Below are 26,473 nucleotides of genomic sequence, written 5' to 3' on the forward strand. Positions count from 1 at the left end.
ATACATGTACATATATGTACATATATACATGCATATCATATTAGAACTGATGAGTAACAGTATTTTCACCCAGAATTCTTTTAGGAATTACACATCTACCCTATTTACACCTAATATCCTTAGTATCATCCAACTACGCTAAAGGATAATTAAAAATTAACATATTAGTCAGGCTTAATTTCCATTACCTGTTTGGAAAAAATAAAACAGATTTGTTTTTCTGAGTTGAGAAAAAACATTTAAATTTGATTTCAAACTGTGCCCCAGGCCAATAACTTAGGTCTACAGCTAAAGTAGATCCAAAATATCTTTGAAAGTTTCAAGAATGCTAAACAGAAGCTGTACCTTAGAAAACTCATATGCATGTGTAAAGAAATATCATCACAGAATCCTAATATTTGCTAAAATTCAACCCAGACACTCCTTTACATTTTTATGTTTCTCATTTCTACACATCTATACCAATGTGAAAATAGGCATCTGCAAAATTCAGTGAAGGAAATCAAAGATACTGAGCAAGCGTATCTGTCCAATAATGTCACACTTTCATGTACTATAAGTTTGAAAAACTTAGCTGTTATCAATAAACTAACTTAAAAACTATTCATGCACAAAGTCTGGGTTCCATATGACTTCAGGTATTCTGTAAAAGCTATGTTAAATACATTTTGTCTGCATAAAAGGAATCAGAGATAGTTATTTCATATACCCTATTTTCTAATATCTGTGTTTTTTTAATACATAACAGTGGCATTCGTGTATCAAATGTATTAAAATATAAATACTACCTTTAACTTTTAAAGGCATTACTTTGTGTTTAAGAAAAGGAAAACTATTTTTACCTCCCAGTCCTGGTCTAAGCCGATTATCGTAACCATCCAGAAGTCTGTCTAGAATTCTTGTAAAGATGGTAATGTTATTTTTAGCCTCATCTTCTTGGATGTTAGCCAGCACCAACCTAAACAGATAATTTTATAAGCTGATATATATACATATGTGTGTTTTGCAAGTGCCAACATGCTCTTCTTCCTTGATTTGAATTTTAAGGCTCCTTAAGCTATTCGTGCCACCCATTTAATCCTTTTTTTTTTTTTCAGTTCTATAAATACCAGTGTGTCAATGAGGAAGGTAAACAGTCTGTTGTAAGTGGGTAATAAATACTAGATTATCAGAAGTCTGAAATCAAAATTATTTAAGATTCCTACCACTCAGCATACTGGTAGAACTATTCATTTCTTTCTAAAATCCATTCCCTAGGATACATTATGACTGGAGATGATCACATGCAGACAGTATTAGCAATGCTATTCTGCATTTAGAAAGGTACAAAAACCAAAGGGATTCCTGAAATAACTCTTCAGGGGTCTGAATATTAATTGGAAAATAAATCACCTCCTTGGAAGCACAAAATTTCTCTATCTTCCTCAGAAATGTCTTTTCTTTTCATGTCTTTTTCTCTTTTAAAGCAAGATGATTTTCTAACTTTGGGTATACCTCCACCCAATGGCCAAGTGCAATATAGACATCAGGGAAACTCCGCTGGCTGTGTTCCAGGCTCCAGTGTAGCCAAGGAGGTGGAGGTGGGCTCTGAAAGGATCAGCAGAGCACACAAGACCTGCAGATAGCCTTGGAGGAGTACCCCTCCAACTGACTGGCATCTATGGAGAGCGAGCAACAGAGGTCATCCAAAGATTAACATGCCCAGCTACTTCGTGTGTGTGTGCGCGCGTGTGTGTGTGTGTGTGTGTGTGTGTGTGAGTGATATAAATTTGCAGAAAGAATAAATGGTCTTAAAATATCACCGGAAGAGGATTAGAAGCAGTGGTTTTTCTCCATTATTTCTCCAACAGAAAGCCAGAGACCTGATTTTGTGACATCCAGCAATTTGGTGCAGTAGCAACTGGATGTATAAAACAGAATGTCCCTTTTGACTGCCATTTTTTTCCCTCAGAATGATTCAGAGATTTAAATTACTGGTCCAAAAAAAGAATCATTTATATAATAGAATAAAATACTGGCATGAGCATTACTGGTCAAATATAGAACAGAAAATTAGTAGAAGAAAAATATGGTTAAGTTCTGAGGATTTTCAGTGATTATTAACTGACCACGGTTTGTTCACTCCTTTAAAATCAAAGAATATATGTAATTGCATTCTGATCAAGGTGCATTGTCCAAAATATCATTGACAGAATTCATTTGCATTTAAATGATTGTACAACTAGTAGCTAAAAATAGTCTAAATACATGAACAAATTCATAGCCAACTTCAAACAAATATTCTCTTCAGAGAAAATATTAAAATTGCGGTATAAAGAAACATTTTTAAATTATGTAAGCAAATTATTTCATACATTGAGCCTCAAAAGTTTCTATATTGCCTTAAACTAATCTTAATTAAAACTAGTCACTAAGATAATCATAAAGTTCCACTTAGGGATTTTCACTGGAATGTGTTTTTTAATTAATGTCACATTTTCTTTCTAAAGTCAATATTAAGATATTAAATGAGGAGCTATTTTACAAATAAAAATACACCTTCATAAAGAAATTTCTTCTCAAGTCTAAAAAATATTTTCATTCTTTAACAATTACTGAGACAGGAAAATTAAAATTTAAAAGGGAAATAAAAGTATTATAAAATCATAAATACTAATTTTTTTAAGGAATTGTTACATAGACATTCATAAGAATCTTAGATTTTATTAACTACTCTGGTATATTGAAAACCATATCCTAAATTTAGGCACTAAATAGAAGATGCCCACTGATGATAAAAATCAGAAAAGACAGCAATTAAGATGAAGTTGTTGAAAACAACAGAAATTAAAATTTATATTTGTAGAATATAGGCAAAACAGAATTTGTTACATTTTCAAAGTAATACTGTTTATGGCAGAACCATCTCAGGAATAAAAGATTTCTAAATCAGTAATGGAAAAGTTATTAATAAATCAAGGTTTTGTTTTATTGTTTGTGATTGTGAAGTTGTATACTACCTCCACCTAGAGGTTTCAGATTCACACATCATTTAGTTTTCTATGTTGACTAAAAGATCCGAGACCATTTAAGCAAAAAAGGAAAAGAGAGAAAGAAAAAGATTAAGTTACCACAAATCATTTAGGTTGTGCTTTTCTGTTTGGCTTAAAGGAAAATTCATGGCCTCTTTATTGAATTGTGGTGTTATTACTATCACATATAACAATCACTTCAATTATTCGCAAAAATATGCCATCTAAAGAGTATTCTTTTCTTCTGTGATTTTTTTTTAAAGAAAATGTTGTATTCACTTTTGTATTTTATCGCTGCAAACAAGAAGCAGAAAACTTTTAATAGTCTTTGCCACTTTACAGTTCCGTTTCCTGGTACTACCTTTTTCATTAGAAATGGTCCTTCAAAATACTTCAGCTCCTCATAAGCCACCTCTGTCTGCATTGATGGCATTCAGGAAACACACCTTTACCCTGAATTTAAAATGGCAAATCAGTAAATAACTGTCTCACCTGGCTGGGTCCCACGCCAAGAAAACAAAAAGCAGCAACTGCATATTGGAGCTGTTCAGTTTCGTCTTCATCGCCACTCTTTGTATAATCATGGAAGAAAAACAAAATACACTTAAAATTACATTCAGTCATACCATCGAAATAGCCCAAAAGAATGTCATTTCATCTGGGAACTGGAGTTAAAGCAATAGAGATGATTCCAGTGGAGTGTGTATGGCATGTGATGATGATGGAAGGACGTTTGTTTGTTTGTTTTTCCCCCACTTTCTTTTTTCCTCTTGACAGAAAGATGACCAAATAATCAGACTTTGCTCTGCCAGGAACTTCCCCCAGCCCCATCGTCAGCAAACGCTGTTTTGTGGTCACACACGTAAAAAGAATACACGGGACCCTGCACTGACATATGAGCTAGAGAAAATAATGGGTAGGAGAGGAGAGTGTAAAGGGGGAGGAGAGACGGGTACTTCCTGCCACAATCCCCCAACCAAGACCACCCCCGCATTCACCACGAGAAAAGCAAGGGACAGCCAGCCCACTTTTTTCGATTATTATTCTTTCATTACAGTGAACTGCAGTTCTCACGACTTCACTACTTGACTCCCTTTCAAATAAAAATCGAATAAAAACACCTCCCTCCCTGCCCATTCACGGTTGTCCAAGACCACATCTTGGAGGCAGCCGGGTTCGGATTAACTGCTGCGAAACGACGCGTTTGACAGCTGCTCCGGAGCCGAGGACCACAGCCGAGCCGGAGCGTGAGGCTCCGAGATCCAGCCGAGGCAGGCGGGCAGCGGCGATCACGGTGTGCAAAGTTGAAGACTATAAAAGAGCCAGGCTAACGAGCCGGGCGGCTCGGATCTTATTAGAGTTGCAAATAGGCTTCTCGTGAGGAGTATCGACATTATTTTTTAAATATGCTGGGGCGGAGGGGGCGACCTGAACCTCTTCGGTTTCCAGGGAACATCGGAGAGTGGAGGGAGGGGAGATGAGCCATGCACGGGAAGCCAAAGGTAAACGGGGAAGCAAAGATCCCTGTTGGGACCCGCGTGTGCGACCTTACCTGAAATGGCAAGCAGAACTGGTGTTTTCCTCCCTTTGCCCTGATCTTGAAGAGATAGGAAACTTGAGAGAGAGACTGACTGCAGCAACCCGGCGAGCCGGGAGCGATGGGCTGGTGGAAGCAGGAGAGCGCGAGGTGCGGCGGCGGCGGCGCGAGGAGTAGAAGGAGGCGAAGGCGTCCGTAGTGGCGGTGATGGGCGGAGGAGAAGGAAGAGGAGGAGGGGGAAGCGTTGGCAGGGGCGGGCGGGGTAGGGGGAGACGCTAGCAGAGGCGCGGTGCGCGCAGGCAGCGGCGGGCACGAGCCCCACGCCTAGAGGAGGAGGAGCCAGGCCCCGGAGGAGGGCTAACGAGTTTCCCGGGAAACCAGGGACCCCCGCCCCCCACCCTCTCCCAGATAGCGGGGAGCCGCGGCCGCCCGCCGGGCACCTGCCGCGGCACAGCCCCAGGCGGCGGCTAGCGCCCGGGTGCGCCCGGAGCACCGCTCCCCGCGCCCACGCCGCGCTGGAGTAGCGGAGCCCACGCGCCGCCCAGCACTGCGCCCCGCGGCCGCCCTCCGGGGCTCCCTGGAGCCCCCGAGGTTCCAGGTGGGGGGATGCCGGCGGGTATTGGTACGGCGTCAGGGTCCCCGTGTGTCTGGACTGGCCCTAGATCCCCGCGGCCTCGCCCTGCCGCCCGCTCCACAACGTGCCCTGGCTCTGGAGCGACGTGTCTGTCTAGGAGAGGTCGGGCTCCCGCTGGAGGGCGAGGGGGCTCATCACGCCTGGACTTGGCCATCAGCGCATCCACGCCGGACCAAGTTCAAGGCAGGTTGCTTGGAATCAGACAGCAGGAAGTTTCTTTGATTTCCCGAGCCCCCTTGATGTACCATTCATTCCTTCACACTCCTGCCATCAGGACCAATTTCCCTTCAAATCTCTGAGGACTGGAGATTTCCCTGGAGCTGGTCTGTCAAGTCCATTTACCCGTTATTGAGAAACTCGCTCACTCTCAGAGGTTCTTTTAGCCCAATATCTTCTCACAATCGTCCTCCCCACCTGGTGATCAAGCTCAATCAACAACTCTAAAAGAAGTTTACGTCCTTCCCACCCCACCCACCTCCACCCCCAGCAAAAAAAAGAGAGAGAGAGAGAGAGAGAGAGAGAGAGAGAGAGAGAGAGAGAGAGAGAGAGAGAGAGAGAGAGAGAGAGAGAGAATGAGAGAGAGAGAGAGAGAGAGAGAGACCGGCGACCTGCTGTGCTTTTGCTACTTCTGTAAATTCTTTCTGCAGTGGGGGAAAGGGGACGGGTTTTAAGGTTTTCACACCCTTTAAGGGTTCCTGCTGGCTAGAGACCTGCTGTAATTTCAGTCCCATCGTATGGTTTCAGCACTGTGTGAGCCTCATTTCTTTTTACCTTACAGTATCTGAGGCTATCGAATTCAAAGCTGCAACTTGAACAACAAAAGAGACATGTTCCTCTTTGTACTGCACGTCAAGACAGAATATTATATACACCCTACTAAGGCAAAGCAGAGAGGGTGTTCGTCTTTTCGTGAAGTTTTTATAAACGTTAGACATTTTAAAAGGAAAAAAAATATGTTGATATGTTGTTATGTTGATAAATATGTTGATATGTTTCTGTCCTTTTGCATTCAGAGTCGGGATATGCCAAACACTGCAATAGTTAGTTATGAACCCAAAATTCAAGTGGATTTCCTAGATGGTGCGGTTTTCCTAACAACAGGCACTTCTATCGAAAATTTTAGCTTTGCTTTGAAGATTATGTGAGGAGAGTAAAACCTTTACATTGTAAATATTTCAAGCTGTTCTTTTTAACCTATTAATCACCACTTTCTGAATGACCATTTAATAAGCTACAGCCTAAACAAACATTTGCTCTAGTTAGCTGCCTCTGTGAAGAATGGAACACCACCCAGCTTTCTCGCCCATCATTAATATTCCCTTCCTGACTTGCTCATTGTAGAGTCTAATTGAAATTCACAAAGATAAAAAGCATGCCATTTAAAACCTTGCAACTAGGGAATCTAAACATCTACTTGATCTGAACACTTCATTTCTTACTGTATTTTCCTATTTTTCATTTCTATGAGTCAATCTTCATTAAAATCTATCACTTTGCCATTAATATTACTACTAAATTGTTTATATTTTAATAATGGAAGTTGAACAGCCCATGGTTTCTTTCCAACTTTAACTGATTGCTGCACTACAAAATTTCTCTTTCATGGACATAGAATTTTTGTAAATATCTTCATAAGTTATTTTCCTACTTACCACTATAGTCTTTTCCTTGGATGCTAATGATGAATTATGGATTTTAACATTGTTTTAACTCAAAATTTGTGTTTATTGAAATTTGTTCTAAAAAATAACCTTTACCAAATATCCTTAGTAAATTTGCAATCTCATTGCCATAAATACCCATTAATGTGGAAGTTCACAGAGTTCAAGCTGTTTAGGATAATTTTCACCATTTGCTTTAAAAAGAAAAAAATAAAAAACACTGTATGCTAGATCAGTCAATAGAATTGGATTTACACTTACTTGAGAGAGACTCAGGAAAAGCTAGATTCAAAAAATTCATTATAAAACCATGATTTTTAGTTCTTCCCCACAAAATGCTTTCCAATTTTATTGAAGCCGAATAGCTATGATTTAAAGGAACTGAAAATCAGAAAAGCTGATTGCAAGCAGCAGACCTCTACTTTTATTGTTATATCTACATTGATATTTCACGGTGTTACTATTTCAGCCAAATTTCTTCTAGGATTGTCCAGCTTCCACGAATATCTGACAAACCCAGCCTGATAGCTTTCTTTCCTCTCTGTGATGGAGTGAAGTGCATTGCCCATGATTCAAGAGGCAGCCTGGATAGGTCATGACTAAGCTCTTCCTGCCCACTCCTTGAGGAGCAGGTCCTAAGGCAACCAGCCTTGCAGAAGTGTCAACTGATTGGTAGCCAGTAAATCCATCCCTGCCCAGGCTAAGGCTGTGCCAGACCTTCTGTTTGAATGTGTTTGAATCACTCTCCCACCAAACGGATTTAGGGGGTCACTTCTTATAGAGTTCCCATCCCTAAGAATCCAATCCCTAAGGAGATTTCCACAGAAAAAAGAAAATGAATAATTGGGAGATCATGGTGTCTGAATTTGTTTCCTGATATCTCACAATATTGTACAGTTTTTAAAATTCATTTAAAATTTAAAATTCACAAAACTGTTCATGTTTTTTAGCAGATATTTTGTAGAGCTTCCTTTTTTAGGACTCAGCTATATTGAGACTTGGCACTACTGCTCCAGGGAACTACTACTCCATAATCTATATATAGGGGACATCATGAATATTTAAATTCTATACCATAATGTGTGTGTGTGTATATATATATATGTATACATAATACATGTGCATATATATGATGCATACATATATGCATACAAATATACAGATATCTATCTGTAGAAAGATACCTGAATTAATAAAATTAGCATAAGGATTTTAATGAGAATAGCATTTATATAATACATTTCCACAAAATGCTTTCAGTCTCACGACCACATGATTTGATCTTAGTGATTTTTACATACTTTGAAGAGAAGTACCAGAAGTACTTCAACAAGAATAGCATCTCACCATATTTACAAATTTTAAAATATCAGCATGTATTTCATATAATAAATTTATATACATTTACATTCTTATGTGAGTCATTCATTCAAATGAGAATATGTATTTGTGAAAGTTGGGAACTAAAGCATAGATTATCCGGTTTTCACAGGATAATCATAGAATTAAATACTATTCTGTACTTTTCCCCAGAATACTTTACTATTGATTTCAGAGTGTGCTGTCTGTTCTCACATATTCACCACATTATCATTCAAAAAAAAAAAAGATTAAAATACTCATTTGGTAATTCTCAAGTGAAAATTATGGCTTGGTCAAGCTCCATTTTCCCTGTAAGTTGAATTTATATAGATGGTTTTAACATGTCCACTAGACTCCAAGAATTTGCAAGAAGAGACAGCTGGAAAGTGGGAGTAACTAGCCTTCTAAACAAATAATTCCAAGACTACTCTGTTACATTAATGTATCTAGGTCACATTTCATTAGAGCTAAATATATCACATATACTAGCTAAGATAAACTAAGCACATTACCTTCTTCAAACAAAGTAATTCCATGTTTATTAAATAATTTTACAAATTTTCTTCCAACTTGCAAATCAAACATATCAGGCATTCAAGATATCCTAGTGATTTCTATGATCTTAAAATCTAACTACTGACATCAGACACATATGCAGAGTAATTTGCAAGGAAATTCTTTTGATATCTCTTTGTAAAATTATAGATAGAATTAACTTTCACGGTCTTCAACTGCTTCCTAAAACAAAGGAAATGTTCCAGTAATGCAAGCCAAAAACTCCCTCATTGGAAAATATACTGGGCAGTTCACTGAAGGATAAACTGCTACATGATTTCCAGCTTTTGCCTGGGAGGCATGTTCCCTAAATAATAATCATTGTAATGAAAATAAAAGTAAACCTATAATGTCTTCATTAATACGAAAGCTTAGATCCCATTATAAATACTTTGCATGTATTTACTTAATTAATCTTCATAAGTATTATTCCCCCTTCACTGATGCAAAGTTTGTGGCACAGAAAAAGTAAGCTAGCTCAGAGTATTCCAGGAGGGAAGCCAGGAGTAGAGCCCAAGGAATATGTTTCCAGAGTCTCCATGCTTAATTATTACACTGTATTACCTCTACATTGGTCTTTAACAGCCAAAATTTGAGTTTCTTTTGTGTAGTCTCACCACTGAAACTTTGAACAAAATGCTTAACTGTTGATATGCTGGTGTCTTCTTAGTAGTGTAAATCTGTTAATAACAGCCATATATTTATTTAGCAAGTTTTACTGAGTGTCTGCTATGTACAAGACCCCATTAGGAACCACTCAGGATATAAGGATGATTAAAGCATGGTCCCTACCTTCTGGGGTGCTTACATCAAATTGAAAAGTCCTGAAATAATGTATGCTGTTGACAGTAAACAAATTAAAGACCAAAGCCTACACATGTACTCTAAAAACTTTATGTTTCTAAAATAATACTACTTTTACTATGTAGGGGCTTCCCTGATAACTCGGTAAAGAATCCACCTGCAATGCAGGAAACCCCGGTTCAAATCCTGGGTTGGGAAAGATCCTCTGGCTACCCTCTTCAGTATTCTTAGGCTTCCTCTGTGGCTCAGCTGGTAAAGAATGTGCCTGCAATGTGAGAGACCGAGGTTCAATCCCTGGGTTGAGAAGATCCCCTGGAGAGGGAAAGGCTATCCACTCCAGTATTCTGGCCTGGAGAATTCCATGGACTTTATAGTCCATAGGACCGCAAAGACTGGGACACAGCTGAGCAACTTTCACTTTCACTTTACTGTGTAGTAACAGACAACATAAGAAAAAAAATGCAACATGGGGACTATTTCCTTTAATAGTTTACAAATAGGTTCTTATTATTAAGAATATGATTAAGTACCTTTCATGAAACAAAATAAGCCACTTAAGAAGCCCCAAGGACCAAGTTTAAATCCAGAATTTAAAAATCTATTTTATATGAATATAACACCTCATCAGACAAAACCATGCACAAGAAACCAGTAACAATAACAATATCAGTAGATAGAGGAGTCCAGGACCTAGTTTGCATACATTTCAGGTAGGATAAGATTGGTCTCAACAAAGGATTATTTCAATATCATTATTTTAGCATCAAAGCTCTTTGATTATGAGAGGAAGAGAGGATATACATATCTTGAAGAAATAAGTGTAATACAATCAGCTATGAGTATTTCATGGTCAGTCAGAGAGACTTGAAAGAGAAAATAGAAACCAGTTATTTCTAAGAAAAAGTGAATAATACCATGGCAAATTAAATATGAATATCACATAATTTTGAATAGTAATATTTAGACCATTTCTCCTTTCTAGAGATCTCTTTTATTTGCCAGAGCAGCTTGCTCATAGATCCCCAATAAATAATTGCTTAGTTTTTTGTAGAGTTAAGCACTTTGGAACACAAATTAGGAGCCTTGGTTCCAGAGTTTAAAATGCCATGAACTTCAGTAGTCATAATACATGGGTAACTCTCCAAGTTCTCGCCATCTCTCACAGCTCACTGTACATCACTGTGTACACTGTACAACACCTTGTCTTTTCATAAGGTCTCTCCTCTGATGTTCTCTCTCTGACCACCAGCCTCCAACCAAAATCCTGAAAACTGGGATTCATTCTCAACTCTTTTTTCTCAACTCTTCTCCCACACACAAGCATTTACTGTTGATGAGAAAATACCTCCATCTATCCCCATCATCTGATCCACTCTACCCCTTACCAGTCCCACCACCTGAGCTCTGTACTTTACAAGTGCAGTGCCAATACAGTTGCCATTTACAACTGCAGTTCCAATATAGAGTAGCCAACTAACCACTTTCTCAGCCTCCAATCTCAGTTTTCCACAGTTTGTTTTCCATAGGCCAAGGAAAGTCCTTCCAAAACCAATTTGATAGTGTCTCTCAATCATTTAAAATCATTTGTTGATAACTTATAAGGTGCAAACTCTTTTGTGCATCACACCTGATCCTTCTGACCCTTGTTCATGTCTCCAGCTTCAACTATGGTCTTTCCACAAACATCTTGTCACACACATGCCCATGAGCACACGTGCACACACATCCATAATTAGCACTCATTTTTCACCATCATCCCATTCTCTATGCTCCCTTCAAAGGAAAATGTTTTAATTTCTCTCAACAGCCAGTAGTTTAATGTCTTTATGTTTTGGTTGTTATGGCCCACTTCAATTGCAATGCTGTCTTCACAGTCTACCTGGTGAGAACTTCATGAAAACTATTTCTGAAAACTATTTCTTACCTGTCCAGATACAATTATTCAAACCATCCTTCTGTGGCTCTGCTGAACTTAACACGGGCATTTTACATGAAACCTGGAATATCTCATTGGATTTATTTATTAACTTTTCTATCTCATGCCTGTGAGCCTCATCTTTAACCAAGCATATATAATCTTTCAGAAAATTCTTGAGGAATAAATGAAAGAATGAATCAGAGAATGAATGAACAACGTAATGAATAAGTGAGAAGATACATGAGCATCTGTGCCTTCATAAGTATATGACAGACACAGTACTTTTTCAGAGTAAATGAGATGAAAGAGAGTAGTGGCTAAGTGCCTGAGACTCTGGTGCTAAGCACTTAGGTTCAAATCCTACTTCTACTACTTAGTCACTGTACAATCGTGGATAAATTTCTTAGGCTAACTGTGCTTTAGTTTTCTTACATGTAGAATAAAGGTAATTGTAGAACCAACTCCATAGGGTCTGTGTGAGTGTTCTGAGTCAATACATGGGCACAAAAGACCTGGATCACAACACTGTGCAGTGTTTGCTGATATCACTCGTGTATTTGAAAGCCCTTTTAGTTCACTGCCTCAGTGTTTAGTAGGTGAGATGTATTGACACTCTTCACCATTGAATTACTAAATATTTTTATTCTTAGCTTTCCCCTGTTTGTTTCTATCCATTCTTTCTCACTATCATTCAGGTTCCCCACCTTCACAGAAGATTCAATGAGAGCCCTTCTCATGTACCCACATTCTCTTACCTCACCTTATTTTTGTTCTTATAAATACATGGTTTCCCTCATTTTCTCTCTTTTTCTTTTTTTTTTTCTGTCCTCCTTTTAGTATACCATGCCCTCCTTTTTATTCCAGCTCAGCCTGCATTTCCATCTTTTGTTAGTTCCCTAATGTCCCCTTTTCCTCCCTCTTTCTTGATATTTAAATATAGCATAAGTCTGCTTTTGTGCACACACTTGTCTTAGCATATGGAGAAGGTGTGTTTATAAGAGTACATATAGGCAAGGAAGTGCTATTTCATCCAATGGAAATGTGAGTGTCTCTGCTACAAATGTATGGGCAACTCTTTCTGTGTTTCTGTGTGTAGATCTCTATAAACCACACTATTAAATCCACTCAAGTGTATTGTGTGAGTCATTATAGGAACTGAATACAAAAGTCAAGTGACATTCTTTTTTGAATGGGCTACTGATTTTCCTGCAATAAAAAATTGCCACATGTTGGATCTTTTGTTTAAAAGAGACCCATATGTGTAACATTCAGACAGACAGAGACAATAATCAATACAGAAGCTTCCGGCCACCCTGCCAGTCAGACCCTGGATTAAAACATGGTTACAAGTTTCTCTTCTGTTTTTGTGACTTTTACAGATCTCTAATATTATCATGCTACTCAGCTGGAAGAGAAAAATGAGAGACCTTTTTGAATTAGAAGTTAGGAGTTAGCAATTTATCCTTACATTTTCAGAGGAGCTATTTTAAAAGAGGGTTATGGCAGACATTAGTGCTGGCCAGCAGATAGTGCCAGTTTTCAGCGTCAATGTAGGAACAGACTGAATGTCCTTATTCTCTTTGAAATTAGACATGACAATGGAACTTTCTCTTACCAAAGAAAGTTGAGCAAAAGAAACATAGGCAGTTTTCAGATGGAGGCTGAGTGAACCTGTGTTCATTCATCCTCCATTATCTGGTTGTTGCCAGTGATGTTCCAAATGGTAACTCAGTGGGTCCTTAATGGGGGCAACAAAGACCAGAGCTCCTAGCTGACATACAGAGCAAACTAGAAATAAATATTTGTGTTTTAAGACTCTAAAAATTGTTATGGTGTTTAACCACAGAATAACTTGGCATCTCTTGATCAATGAAGGATGAAGAGAAAAGGACATTGTATTGTATTTTCTTTTCAATATAGAATATTGAATGACAAAATATTTTCTGTCAGGGATACTTTCTTAAACCCTTGAAATCAATGATTATTAATTCAAAATTAATTAATTTGAATTAATAATTGCTGAGCCGAAGTCTGAACCAATGGATTTCTTTGGTTTTGGGTCATATTTGTTCTTTCCATCTTTTAACTATTCTTTGCTTGCTTTCTTTCTTCACCTAAACACTTAGATGGGGTGAAACGAAGTCTGAAGTGGTTCTTAACAAATAGTTCCTCTGAACCTCCGCTTTGTCCTGCCCCAGAGCAGCACGAACGCAGGAGTGCTGTTGATGGGAATGGAAAGTGGTGTTCAGCAGAAGCTGAACTCAGTGGGTTTCAGTAAAAGCTCTGATAAACAAAATGTTTGTCAGGTCCCAGAAATGGGATGGAAAAATGACAAAAAGAGAAGGGGTTAGAAAAAGAGGCTGACTAGGACAGTGACTGGGATAACAGCAGTTAGGTGTTAACGTGAATGAGAAGAGGTGGATAAGAACACTGGTTCTGATGAAGAATTCGTGTTAGGAATCTAGTTCTGTATATCTACTACATTAAAAAAAAAAAAAATAGAAATTGACTCTGGCCTGAATAGAGTGAGACAATTTGAAAGCCATTTCCAGAGATTTCCAAAAAGGAAAGACAAGTTAGTCACTGATCTTAATACAAATTCTTTTGTTGTCATTGTAGAATTCACTGGAGCAAACATTTCTAGGTTCAAATTGCTTTTAGCTAGTCAATCAACATCATTCAAGTACAAACCACTGCAACAATTTAACATGCAAATCATATGAAGAAAAATAAACTCGTCTTGAATAAGTTCTTGAGGGACCAGAAGCTATGATTTGCCTCTCTTTTTATCCCTCACTGTGCTTCTCATACTGTAAATGCATGATAAGTGTTAGTAGAGGAATATAAGGCTCTGTTAAGGAGTTCATATATGTTGTTAACTGAAGCTCATCTCTTCTCCCTTCATCCATATTTGAGCCTCACCAGCCTGGTCTCCATGCAGTGGTCTGAATAATCTGTCCAAAATCTGGATCTGGTCATGTCACTGCCTTACTTAAAATCCTTCACATATTTCCTATGAAAGTGAAAGCGTCATTCACTCAGTCATGCCCAACTCTTTGAACCCCATGGACTGTAGCCCACCAGGTGCCTCTGTTGCATGGAATTCTCCAGGCAAGAATGCTGGAATGGGTTGCCATGTCCTTCTCCAGGGGATCTTCCCAAGCCAGAGACCGAATCTCTGTCTCCTGCTTTGCAAGCCGATTCTTTGCCATCTGAGCCACTAGGATAATAACATATATATCATGAGGTCAAGACCAAAATCCTTATTGTGGCCAAAGATACTTCTAGACGTCTTGACACCTGCCTGGTCTTGAACCATTGCTTCCTCTGCTTCAGCAACTTCAGCCTTCTTCAATTCTGAGAAGGTACCAGGCTCCCTACTGCCATTTTTCTTCCTGCCATTGGTCATTGTGACAGATAATTCCTCTGCTGAAAAGTTCTTACCCCTTCCACCCACTTGATTTGTACCAATTCATCCTCCATTAAAAAAAAATAAAAATAGGAAGGACTTCCTCAAGAAGCTTTCTCTGACATAGCCTCCCCATTTCTCTCTGTTAGGTTCCTTAGTTATATGTGCTTTCTCTTAGAGCATTTGCCTTTTATATCATTATGTGTAATTATTTGGTTAAAATCTATTAACCAACCATGCTGTGTGTTCCATGAGTTCAGAGACCGTGATTATTTTCACTTAGTATTGTACCTGCTGCAATTAGTTTACTGCCTGATGGAGACAGTTGTTGCAGCAAATAAAGGGATAAACACATGTGTAGCAAACACAGGATTGAATATACACTGTTGTTTTCAAAATCAGCATCTCATACCCATAAATATAAATCTGTGGTTTAGTAACTTGGATTGTTGCCACATTCACAAAGAGTCTGCAGAAAATGAATAGTACAGCATCATGTCACTGCCTCTCTGCATTTATGAAAAACAAGAAGAGGGGACACTTAGTGTTGAGACTGAGCAGGGAATGGGGATGGCTGAGGGAGATAATTCAATCAGGGTACACCAGAAAAAATGAAATGATAAGAAAGATAACCATGTATTGGTTTGAAATAAGGCAAGCTGTTTCTGTTCATCCAGCAGCATTTGGTAGTGGTGGAAGCCATTGGACTCCTGATGTCAAAGGATAGGACCATATGTAGGATACCTAGGATCTAGTCTTCTAGGATTCATCATCCCACCTTATCTTACCTTAGTATCGTCTGCCCAGAATGGGGTGATTTATCCTTATTTAGCTTAAATGCAGGACTAATTAGCAGCCCCATATAAACCATCTGGATGTGGAATCTATAAGTATTCTAAAAAATTTTGCCACAAAATCATTGCAGTGGATGGATAATAAGATGCCTTTCATTTCTTATATATTCATATCATGAAAATTCTCATTATCTGCTAATAGACTACTTTCCCTAGGAATTGTGTCACAAATGGAAATTTTCTTTTTGTATACTAAATCTCAAGCTCTTAAATCAAATGAACTGTTTATTTATCTGTCCCATATCCCTAGAAATTCAAGTGTATGCTCAAAGAAGTGCATTTTACATAATAAAAATATAAAATGAAATTAATATTGCACGTTTTATATACATATGTTTATAGCATGATCTGAACTAATCAGTTTGGAGAAGGGAATGACAACCCACTCCAGTATTCTTGCCCGGAGAATTCCATGAATAGAGGAGCCTAGCAGGCTACAGTCCATGCGGTCGCAAAGAGTCGGACACAACTGATGCAACTTAGCATGAACTAATCAGTTAAGACTCAAGAATCAGAAAATTAATTAGCTGCTGCAGAAATCTGGCCTGCCACCCGTTTTCATATATAAAAGTTTACTGGGTCATAGCCATGCCCATTTATTTAGGTATTGTCTAAGAGCTGCTTTTGTGCTACTGTGGCAGATGGAATAGTTGCAGCAGAGTCTATGTGACCCACAAAACTTAAAAGAATTCTATCTCACCCTTTAATAGAAACCATTTTCCAATATCTGAATTAAACTCAGAGTTACACTTATGATCTGAGCAGCATTTTAGAAAAATTGAGCCCTGTAACAGGATGCCTCTTAGATGCCTGTGTCCTAAGTCACTTCAGTCATGTCCAATTCTTTGCAACCCTATGGAATGTAGCTTGACAGACTCTTTTGTCCATGGGATTCTCCAGGCAAGAATACTGGAGTGAGTTGGCATGCCCTCCTCCAAGGGATCTTCCCAACCCAGAGATTGAACCCATGTCTCTTGTGACTCCTGTGTTGCAGGCAGTTTCTTTACTGCAGAGCCATGGGTGACACCCGCTATGGCTTTTACATCGCTTCCTTAAACAATTTCTATTTGGGAAGTACTTTTCTACCTCCTACAGGAATATGGTTCAATTAGCATCAAAAAAATGCCTTGGTGAATTGAACAGTTATGCTTTTTTCAAAAGAATTGAAAGATACTTTTATATACAATTTATAGAATAGAAAGCGCTACCCTAGATCCTATTTAAAATTAAAGTCAGAAAAAAATAAGGGGAACACCCCCAAGGATACCCTTAAGAAACTTGAAAGAACATGAGAGCTGCACTGAAGACCTAAAATAAGAGGTCTGGTGTGCAGCCTCCATTTAAGTGAGTGTCCTTCCCCTGCGCTCCTTTATGTCTGCTTCTTGCATTACCATACTGTATCACAAAAATATGTTCACCTGTCTCCCCAAGTGGAATGTGAACTCCCTGAGGACTGGAGTTAATGATTTATTTCTGTGCCCCATTCTGTGTAGCACAGTAATGAGTTCTCTGTAAAAATTTGTGGAAAGCATAAAATGACTTATGGTTAAATGGCTATGTCAAATAAACATTGCTATTCTGCATGATTATACCAGTGACTGGTTGGTTATAAGATACTGAAGCAGGTTGACTTGGAGAGGTGAAAACATGTGTTTTGTGGAGATACACAACTTCTTACTGATGATTCTATGAACACTCATGTTGGCGTTAGCTCTTCTTGTTATTTAACAGAGGAATTTCCTGGTGCGCCAGCACAGTTTGTCTTTAGGCCCAGGATTGTCCTAAACATTTCTACTATTTAACACACAAAATGTACTGAACTAAACAATAACAACAATTTATATCAATTGAGGTTTTATCAAAGTACCTGAAAGTGGAGACAGGGTGAAATTGAATTTAATCAAGAGCAGATTGGATTCTTTATTCAGGTATCATTGCCTGCCTGATCCAACAATTGTCTACAAAAGCAAATTCTAATTTATTGGTCTCTCTACAGATGATTGTGAACTCTTGGGCATTGATTTTTCTATGAGTAGAAAATTATGAGTCTTTGAAGGGGCTTCCCGGGTGGCGCTAGTGGTAAAGAAGCCGCCTGCCAATGCAGGAGATAATAAGAGATGCATTTTCCATCCCAGGTTTGGGAGGATCCCCTGAAGAAGGGCAAGGCAACCCACTATAGTATTCTTGCCTGAAGAATCCCATGGACAGAGGAACATGGCAGCCTACAGTCCCATAGGGTCTCAAAGCATCAGACACAACTGAAGTGACTTAGCACATACACACACATGCATGAGTAACTGAACAAAACATGAAGGTGGCTATGGAAAGAGAGAGAGTTCCTTTAAATCTACAGAAGGAACACTGATTTACTGCACGAAAATATCAGTGCCCTGACTTAACTCTTCTTAACACTAGTTATGAATAAACAAAACTTTGGGGTGCTATTTTGTTTCTGTAACATTTTTTATCTGTTATTTAACTGCTCCTGAGGATGGATCCCACCCTAAGCTCTGAAAATAACTACAACAATGTAGTCTTCTGAAACTAATTTATACAAACAAGATGTCAAGTCAACCTAGTTGGGGTTTCTGAAAACAATTTCTACAAGGTATCAAGTCAGTCTTGTTGAGGTTCCATTCTATCTTTATATTATTGTAGTAACAGAGTCCTTTGGTTGAGATTAATTTCCAATCAATTCTTGGTTTCAGTAATTGGGAGGTACTTAAAACCTAACTCCTGCTCTGGTTCCCTCTTTAGTATCCTCTCTTTAAATAATCAGTAACTGCTTTGTTTCTCCTAGTCTTCTTGGGACCTCCATCACAGTCTTAAATTCTGTGCTAGAATTCTGCTAGTATCTTCCAGCTCTGTTCTCATTTCCTTATTATTCTATTTCTTTACATTTTCTTATGGTTTTATCTAACAATGAAAAAGGACCCAGCCTCTTAAATAAAGAAGGCTGACAAAATTTAATGGATAAAGGAGTGTTCTGACTTTAGAGAATCATAGACTCAAGTATTAACAAGGGTCCTTAAATGCCCTCTAAACCTATCCTGTCATCACCCACTTCTACCTAGGACCATGTCTGGTCTATTCAAGATTCCATTGACTATATTTATGAAGTGAACCAGGAAATTAGTGAAGAATCCTCTCATTACCATCACCCAATAAGCTGGTTTGTTCATTATATTTCCTGGTTGTGAAAGTGAAGTCACGCAGTCATGTCCTACTCTTTGTGACCCCATGGACTGTAGCCTACCAGGCTCCTCCATCCATGGGATTTTCCAGGCAAGAGTACTGGAGTGGGGTGCCATTTCCTTCTCTAGGGGATCTTCCCGACCCAGGGATCGAACCCTAGACTCCCGCGTTGTAGGCATACGTTTTACCATCTGAACCACCAGGGAAGTCCTGGTTGTAATTAACTTTAAATATGGCGCTATCAGTGATATGGCATATGTGTATGACAAGTTAAACTTAACTAACACTCTAGAGGGAGTTAATTGGCCTCAGAAATGTCTCAATATGAATCAAACCATTTGGGTTAATTAATTTGCATAAGCCTTATAAATAATAACTTTAGTTGATGATAGCAATGGGATTTGAGATGTACCAAAAGGTAAGAGGAGTTTAAGAGGAACTTATGTCCTTGTGTGAATAAGACACAGGAAGGCCATGCTCAGTACCAGTAAATGCCCATGGCCCAGCATGCCATGTCTAAGGCCTTTGACCAGGAGACATCTTCCCACTGGATCCACTTACAAAGACTGCAGATCCTGCCATTACAACTTTTTGTGTGCCATTCAGACAGCATTTTTCATAGATGATGCTGGTCTATGAAGCTGAGGGCTAAAGAATAAATCTCTCTTAACTGAGCTAAAGAAGTTCTGTGACTATGCCTACTTATTAATAATAAGAATATCTTCTGTTGGGCAGACTTTGGCTTAAGATTTGCTTTCATTGTGGCTTAACATCTGATGGAAAAGTTATAGGACAGGAGCTGCCTCTAACCAGGGGTAGTTACTGATGTTTATCAAAAGACTTTATTAAAGATGAACTTGTTTTTGACATGCCTAAGCAGTTTGGAACTGTTCACAGGAACTATAGAGCTTGAAGATGAAAAATACAAGGAGTGAGCAGCTGGTATTTAAGAAAATGTTGCCAGGGCTTTAAACTTGGCACAGTGCTAAAGGAAGCAACAGTGACACAAGTTGGCTGGAGTGGGTACAAAAAGATTACTCACATCTGAGCCTAAGCTCTTGAACTTGTATAAGACCTCCCTGGGAAAAGGAATTTATACTATAGGTAGGAGAGCTTGGGCAGAGAAGGCAATGGCAACCCACTCCAGTACTGTTGCCTGGCAAATCTCATGGGTGGAGGAGCCTGGTAGGCTGCAGTCCATGGAGTCGCTAGGAGTCAGACACGACTGAGCGACTTCACTTTCACTTTTCACTTTCCTGCATTGGAGAAAGAAATGGCAACCCACTCCAGTGTTCTTGCCTGGAGAATCCCAGGGACGGGGGAGCCTAGTGGGCTGCCGTCTCTGGGGTTGCACAGAGTCAGATACGACTGAAGCACGCAGCAGCAGCAGCAGCAGCAGCAGCAGCAGCAGGAGAGCTTGGGAAAGAAAAGTTGCTTTATTTCTAGAACACTTTTTAAAAATATGGAAAGCAACTCTTGAACATGCTTGTTGGCAGTGTTCTGTGTTGTGTTTAGTCACTCAGTCATGTCTGACTCTTTGGGGCCCCACGGACTATAGCCTGCCAGGCTCCTCTGTCTGTGGGAATTCTCCAGGTAAGAATATTGGAATGGGTTCTCATGCCCTCCTCTAGGCAATCTTCCCAACCCAGGGATCGAACCCAGGTCTCTTGCATTGCAGGCAGATTCTTTACTGTCTGAGCCACCAGAGAAGCCCGTGAACACAGGAGCGGGTAACCTATCCCTTCTGCAGGGCATCTTCCCAACCCAGGAATCAAACCAGGGTCTCCTGCATTACAGGTGGATTCTTTACCAGCTGAGCTACCAGGGAAGACCATGCTTGTTGGTATACAAGTCAAAGACAGAGATATTTTAAGTCTTAGCATCCATACCCAGAAAAAGCTCACCATGGCGCAAGCTATCAAGAGTAGACGGGAACTGAAATAGTACAGATTTACAGCCATGGCTCAGAGCTCAAGAGGAAGATGAAAAGTTAGCAAGTCTAAGCTACTAGCCAAAAAAGTCATTAGATTCTATTAGATTCTCTACTTTCAGGAGGGCATGATTAATGAGTTAATAACCAGGATTGGGAAGGCTAAAACATTGTAAGAACAGGAAACCAAGCACAGCGCTGTACAATCCGGCTCTGGGAAGTCTGCATTGCCCCCACTCACAGACCAATATTTACATCACAGTCTATTTGGAGAAAATTAATGTCCAGTCTCCTCTCTTCTGCCGCTCTCCATCTTCTCTTTCTGAAACCCTCAGGCTGAAACCCTCAGGCTGAAACCCTGCCTGCAACAACCTGGGTGCCAAAGAAGAGGAGCTTCTATGACTGACTTTATATTCTTTAGTCAATTACCTAAGAATTCTATCATATTTGACATGGTAGAAGTAAAGAGTTTATAAGGGCTTCCGCAGTAGCCTTATAGCCAATGCAGGAGACACTAAGAGACGTGGGTTCGATCCCTGGGTCAGGAAGATCCCCTGGAGTAGGAAATGCAACCCACTCCAGTATTTTTGCCTGGAAAATCCAATGGACAGAGGATCCTGATGGGCTACAGGTCACAAAAGATTTGGACATAACTGAACACACATTCTAAGAGCTTTAAAGTCTTTTTTTTTTTTTTCAACTTAAAACAAGTAGTATATAGTCATGTTTTAAGAATTTTGTTAAAGATGTAATTTTGCATTCACTTATTAGTCATCCAAAAGAAATGTAAGTTGATGCTTAGTCCATGTAGTCCATGGGCTCTGCATAAGTCCAGATATATGGCTGTATAGTCCAAGATATTTCCATTTATTGGCTAATTAAAATAAGCAGTTAATTTATAATGTTATCAGCTATCTTTGTAAAGAACTGTTCTTACTGAATTTACCAAATCTTCAATTAACTTCATGAAGAGCAATGTAGCAAACAGTGTTAAAAGAAAGTTAGAGAAAGAGACAGAGATTCTTAATTCATTCAGCTGCAGTAATGCAGCCAAGTTCTCCATTTTTAGTAAAACTTAGTAATAACTCACATTTATCAAACCTCTGCACTGTACATGACACTATTCAGAGAACTTCAGATAGACCATCTCACCAGTTTTTCATAACAGCCCATTCAGATATTAGCTCTGCTTCAAAGATTAGGAGAAACAGATTCAACCTGGCTAAGTTATTCTTTCAAGGTGACAGGGCAACCCAGATTTGCGTAATGATTTTCATAAGCCCTATGCATTTTTGCCTTTGTGGGCCCTGTCTTCAATAGAAAGATAAAATGAAATATAAATGATAGTAATAAGTTAAAAAGGAATATTTGTTAAATTCATACATAAAAAGACAATTATGCAGGCTGAATTCAGTATTACATGTTCATTATTCTCATATTAAATTGCTTTTGCTTTTTCTGTTTTTAAGAGTTTAAAATTAAAATAGACACGACATCTACTGTGCCTAAAAAGTAAGTTGGCCCTGCAGATCCAAGATTCTTACTCAGATCCATGGAGTAAGTTAGAAAACTGAGCTTGCACTTTTCCCCCTCATATTGATCATTATTAAATCCCCAACCTTACCTTCTTTTCCATTTCGTCCAAACTTAAAAAAAAAAAAATGTATTAATGTAACTTAGGGTAAATTCTATGAGTTTGTAGAATTGCAGTGTTTTTGCTTCCAAGATATGACACTCCAAAATTAGATCGGGAATGTAAAAAGAAAATTGTCACAGCATTTGTAATGCTGAAAAGTGAAAGGAAATGTTTTTTCATAATCATTTGAACTCTTAAAGCCATAAAGAACAAAGATGCCTAACCTATCTTTATCATTCATTTCTGTGTTATTGAACCAAAACTGCCTGCAGGTGCATGAGGCTATTTAAAGGGAATTGTAAATTGCTTTCTTATCTTACTAATGTAGTAGGGTTGTATAAATAGTTGCACATGGCAGATAATTAATATGCCAACACATTATTGTGCTTACGAGCATCTGGATATCAACTACTTGGCAAAGCAGCCGAAAGAAGTTATTGCTAACAAACTACTACAGAGTCATTTGCAAAACGCTGAGTGGTGAATATTCAAGTGACAAAAGGAAGATTTAAGTAAAATATGGAAATTCAAAGACGAAGTATGTTTTGCAATCAAGAGATAATGTACTTAATATTTCTTGGAACCTCTTCTGTTTTTCTTTTGATACTTCCTTATGGACTTCTCTGGTGGTTCAGACAGTAAAGCATCTGTCTACAATGTGGGAGACCTGGGTTCGATCCCTGGGTCGGGAAGATCCACTGGAGAAGGAAATGGCAATCCACTCCAGTGCTATTGCCTGGAAAATCCCATGGACAGAGGAGCCTGATAGGTTACAGTCCATGGGGTCGCAAAGAGTCGGACACAACTGAGCGACTTCATTTTCATGGAATAAGAAGAGAATGATGCATACATAGAAATACACATATTATATAAACTGCACTTTTTCTACTTTACAGAAAAGGATTATGAAACGTTGAAGTATTTATTCCTGGGAAAGCACACATATACACACATATACATATGTTTATTATACCATATTCTTTAAAATTTTAAATAAATTCTAGGATACATTGGCACTCTTTTTCTTGTCAGGCAGACTGAAATCTGTCCACCCACAGAGAAGGCTAAATTGCCTAAAGCCCTTATAAATTGTGGCCATTTTTCTCTATTATATACCACCTTGGAGGTAGATAGCACTCCTATTTGATGCTCATTGCAACATCCAGGCCATTCTCTTTCCTACTGTCCCAAAACACCCAGCTTCTTTGAAGTTACTGTCTTCAGTATGTAGCCTCTTATACCCTCTTGCTGCTAATATTTCCTCCCTTTCATTCCTTTTTTCCAGTACCTCAATTCCATCATTCCAGAGATATGTAAGACCTAGTGACCCAGAAAACAAATAGGAACTAAAGAGCCTCTTGAAGAAGGTGAAAGAGGAGAGTCAAAAAGCTGGCTTAAAACTCAACATTCGGAAAACTTAGATCATGGCATTCAATCCCGTCACTTCATGGCAAATAGATGGGGAAGCAATAGAAACAGTGACAGACTGTTTTCTTGGACTCCAAAAATCACTGTGGATGGTGACTGCAGCTGTGGAATTAAAAGATACTTGCTCATTGGAAGAAAAGCTATGACAAACCTAGGCAGTGTATTAAAAAGCAGAGACATCACTTTGCCAACAAAGGTCTGTATAGTTAAAGCTATGGTTTTTCAAGTAGTCATGTATGGAAGTGAGAGTTGGACCACAAAGAAGGCTGAGTGCCAAAGAACTGATGCTCTTGAACTGTGCTGGACAGCAAGGAAATCAAACCAGTCAGCCCTAAAGAAAATCAACCCTGAATATTCATTGGAAGTACTGATGCTGAAGCTGAAGCTCCAATACTTTGGAAACCTGATGCAAAGAACTGACTCCTTGGGAAAAAAACCCTGATGCTGGCAGTGACTGAAGACAGGAGGAGAAGGGGGCGATAGAGGATGAGATACTTGGATGGCATTATTGACTCAATGGACATGCGTTTGAGAAAACTCTGGGAGATAGTGAAGGCCAGGGAAGCCTGTCACATTGCAGTCCATGGGGTCACAAAGAGTCTGACATGACTGAGCGACTGAAGAAAGCAGCAAATTGTCCCTCAAACCATTTCATTGACCACACTTTTTAAAAATTTATTTATTTTTAATTGAAGGATAATTGCTTTTCAATATTGGTTTGATTTCTGCCATACAGCAACACAAATTAGCCATTGGGGTCACACAGAGTCAGACACAACTGAAGCAACTTAGCAGCAGCAGCAGCATACATACGTCACCTTCCTCTTGAACCTCCCTCCCATCCCCCACCCTTTGCTACCCTCCTAGGTTGTTACAGAGCCTCAGTATGAGTTGCCTGAATCCTACAGCAAATTTCCATCGTCTATCTATTTTATGTATTGTAGTATATATGCTTCCATGCTACTCTCTCCATTCATCTCACCCTCTTCTTCCTCTCCCCGGCTCTTGTCCATGTCTGTCCTCTATGCCTGCCTCTCCATTGCTGCCCTGCAAATAGCTTCATCAGTACCATCTTTCTAGATTCCATATACATGCATTAATATATATTTGTTTTTCTGACTTACTTCAGTCTACATGATACACTCTAAGTTCATCTGCCTCATTGGAACTGACTCAAATGCCTTTATTTTTATGGCTGAGTAGTATTCCATTGTATATAGGTACCACAGCATCTTTATCCATTCATCTGTCAATGGTCATTGACCACACTCTTGACTTTTCTTACCTCACTCAGATCCCAAAATGTATCTTTATATCCATTGCCCTACCTAGATCTCTTCACTTACCCTTCTCTTATTTTGTTGAGCTAATTTGGAAAACAAAAAAAATCTTGTTGAAATGCAACTCTCAATATATTTAGCACTGGCAACTGAGCAGTTTCACATGCCTGGAGAGAAACACAGAATGTCATGCCCGAAACCCTCATGTGTACTGTTTCAGGGCAATTTCACTATATTTCTTTAGATAACTTTCATCTTTCATTCTGCTCCATGATATTTCATACCCTCTTGTCTCTCCTCAGACACCCACAACCACTTTCTGCCTCAATCTCTGCTTGTTATGTTGCTTTTCGGGGGAAATAGAAGCCAAAAGATAAGAGGGAGCTTTTACACACTCCCATCTTCCACCTGTACACTGGCCTCTGTTCCATCCTGTCTACTCAAGGACGCAACTTCAGTAAGTTACCCCAAGTGCTGCAGAGTGTGAATTTTTGCCTGAAAACAGGCTCATTCCCATTAGACAATCATACTATAACATACTTCATTAAAAATAAGCAGACAATAACCCAAATCCTTCTCTCTTTCTTCTTCTCGAATACAGAAGGGAATCCTTCTTTATTCTACTATGTACTTGATGTTTAGTGGCTAAGTCAAATCCAACTCTTTTGCGACCCCATGGACTACAGCCTGCCAGGCTCCTCTGTCCATCGGACTCTCCAGGTAAGCATTCGAGAATGATTGCCACTTCCTTCTCCAGGGGATCTTCCTGACCCAAAGATCAAATTTGTGTCTCCTGCATTGGCAAGTGGGTGCTTTACTATCGAGCCACCTGGGAAACCCATATTCTCCTATAGCTAGTGCCTAATCAATTTGCTTCTCTTTTAGCAATCAGTTCAGTTCAGTTCAGTCACTCAGTCATGTCGTACTCTTTGTGACCCCATGGACTGCAGCACACCAGGCCTCCTTGTCCATCACCGATATTCAGAGTTTACTCAAACTCATGTCCATTGAGTCAGTGATGCCATCCAACCATCTCATCTTCTGTCGTCCCCTTCTCCTCCCACCTTCAATCTTTCCCAGCATCGGGATCTTTTAAAATGAGTCAGTTCTTTGCATCAGGTGGCCAAAGTATTGCTTTTAGCAATATTCTTCAGAAAAGATTCTACCCTCAAATTTTCCATTATTTGTCTTTCAGGTTTTTTTTCTAAATTGATTTTTTTTTTGAAGGATAATTGCTTTACAGAATTTTGCTGTTTTCT

General features: G+C 39.1%; 1 protein-coding gene across 3 annotated transcripts in view; it reads right to left on the minus strand.

The window, feature by feature from the left end:
- Positions 1-3,574, minus strand: part of GABRA2 (gamma-aminobutyric acid type A receptor subunit alpha2) — a 156,540-nt gene extending 152,966 nt beyond the window's left edge. For all 3 annotated transcript variants that reach the window (XM_068975088.1, XM_068975087.1, XM_068975086.1), the window contains exons 1-2: positions 3,504-3,574; positions 843-958 (exon numbers count right to left, since the gene is read on the minus strand). In XM_068975088.1, coding sequence (XP_068831189.1) covers positions 843-958; positions 3,504-3,574 — 187 coding nt within the window. The remainder of the gene's footprint in view (positions 1-842; positions 959-3,503) is intronic.
- Positions 3,575-26,473: the final 22,899 nt, after the last annotated feature.

The sequence above is a fragment of the Capricornis sumatraensis genome, chromosome 7 (assembly GCF_032405125.1).
Source record: "Capricornis sumatraensis isolate serow.1 chromosome 7, serow.2, whole genome shotgun sequence".
In the NCBI taxonomy this organism is placed as follows: Eukaryota; Metazoa; Chordata; class Mammalia; order Artiodactyla; family Bovidae; genus Capricornis; species Capricornis sumatraensis.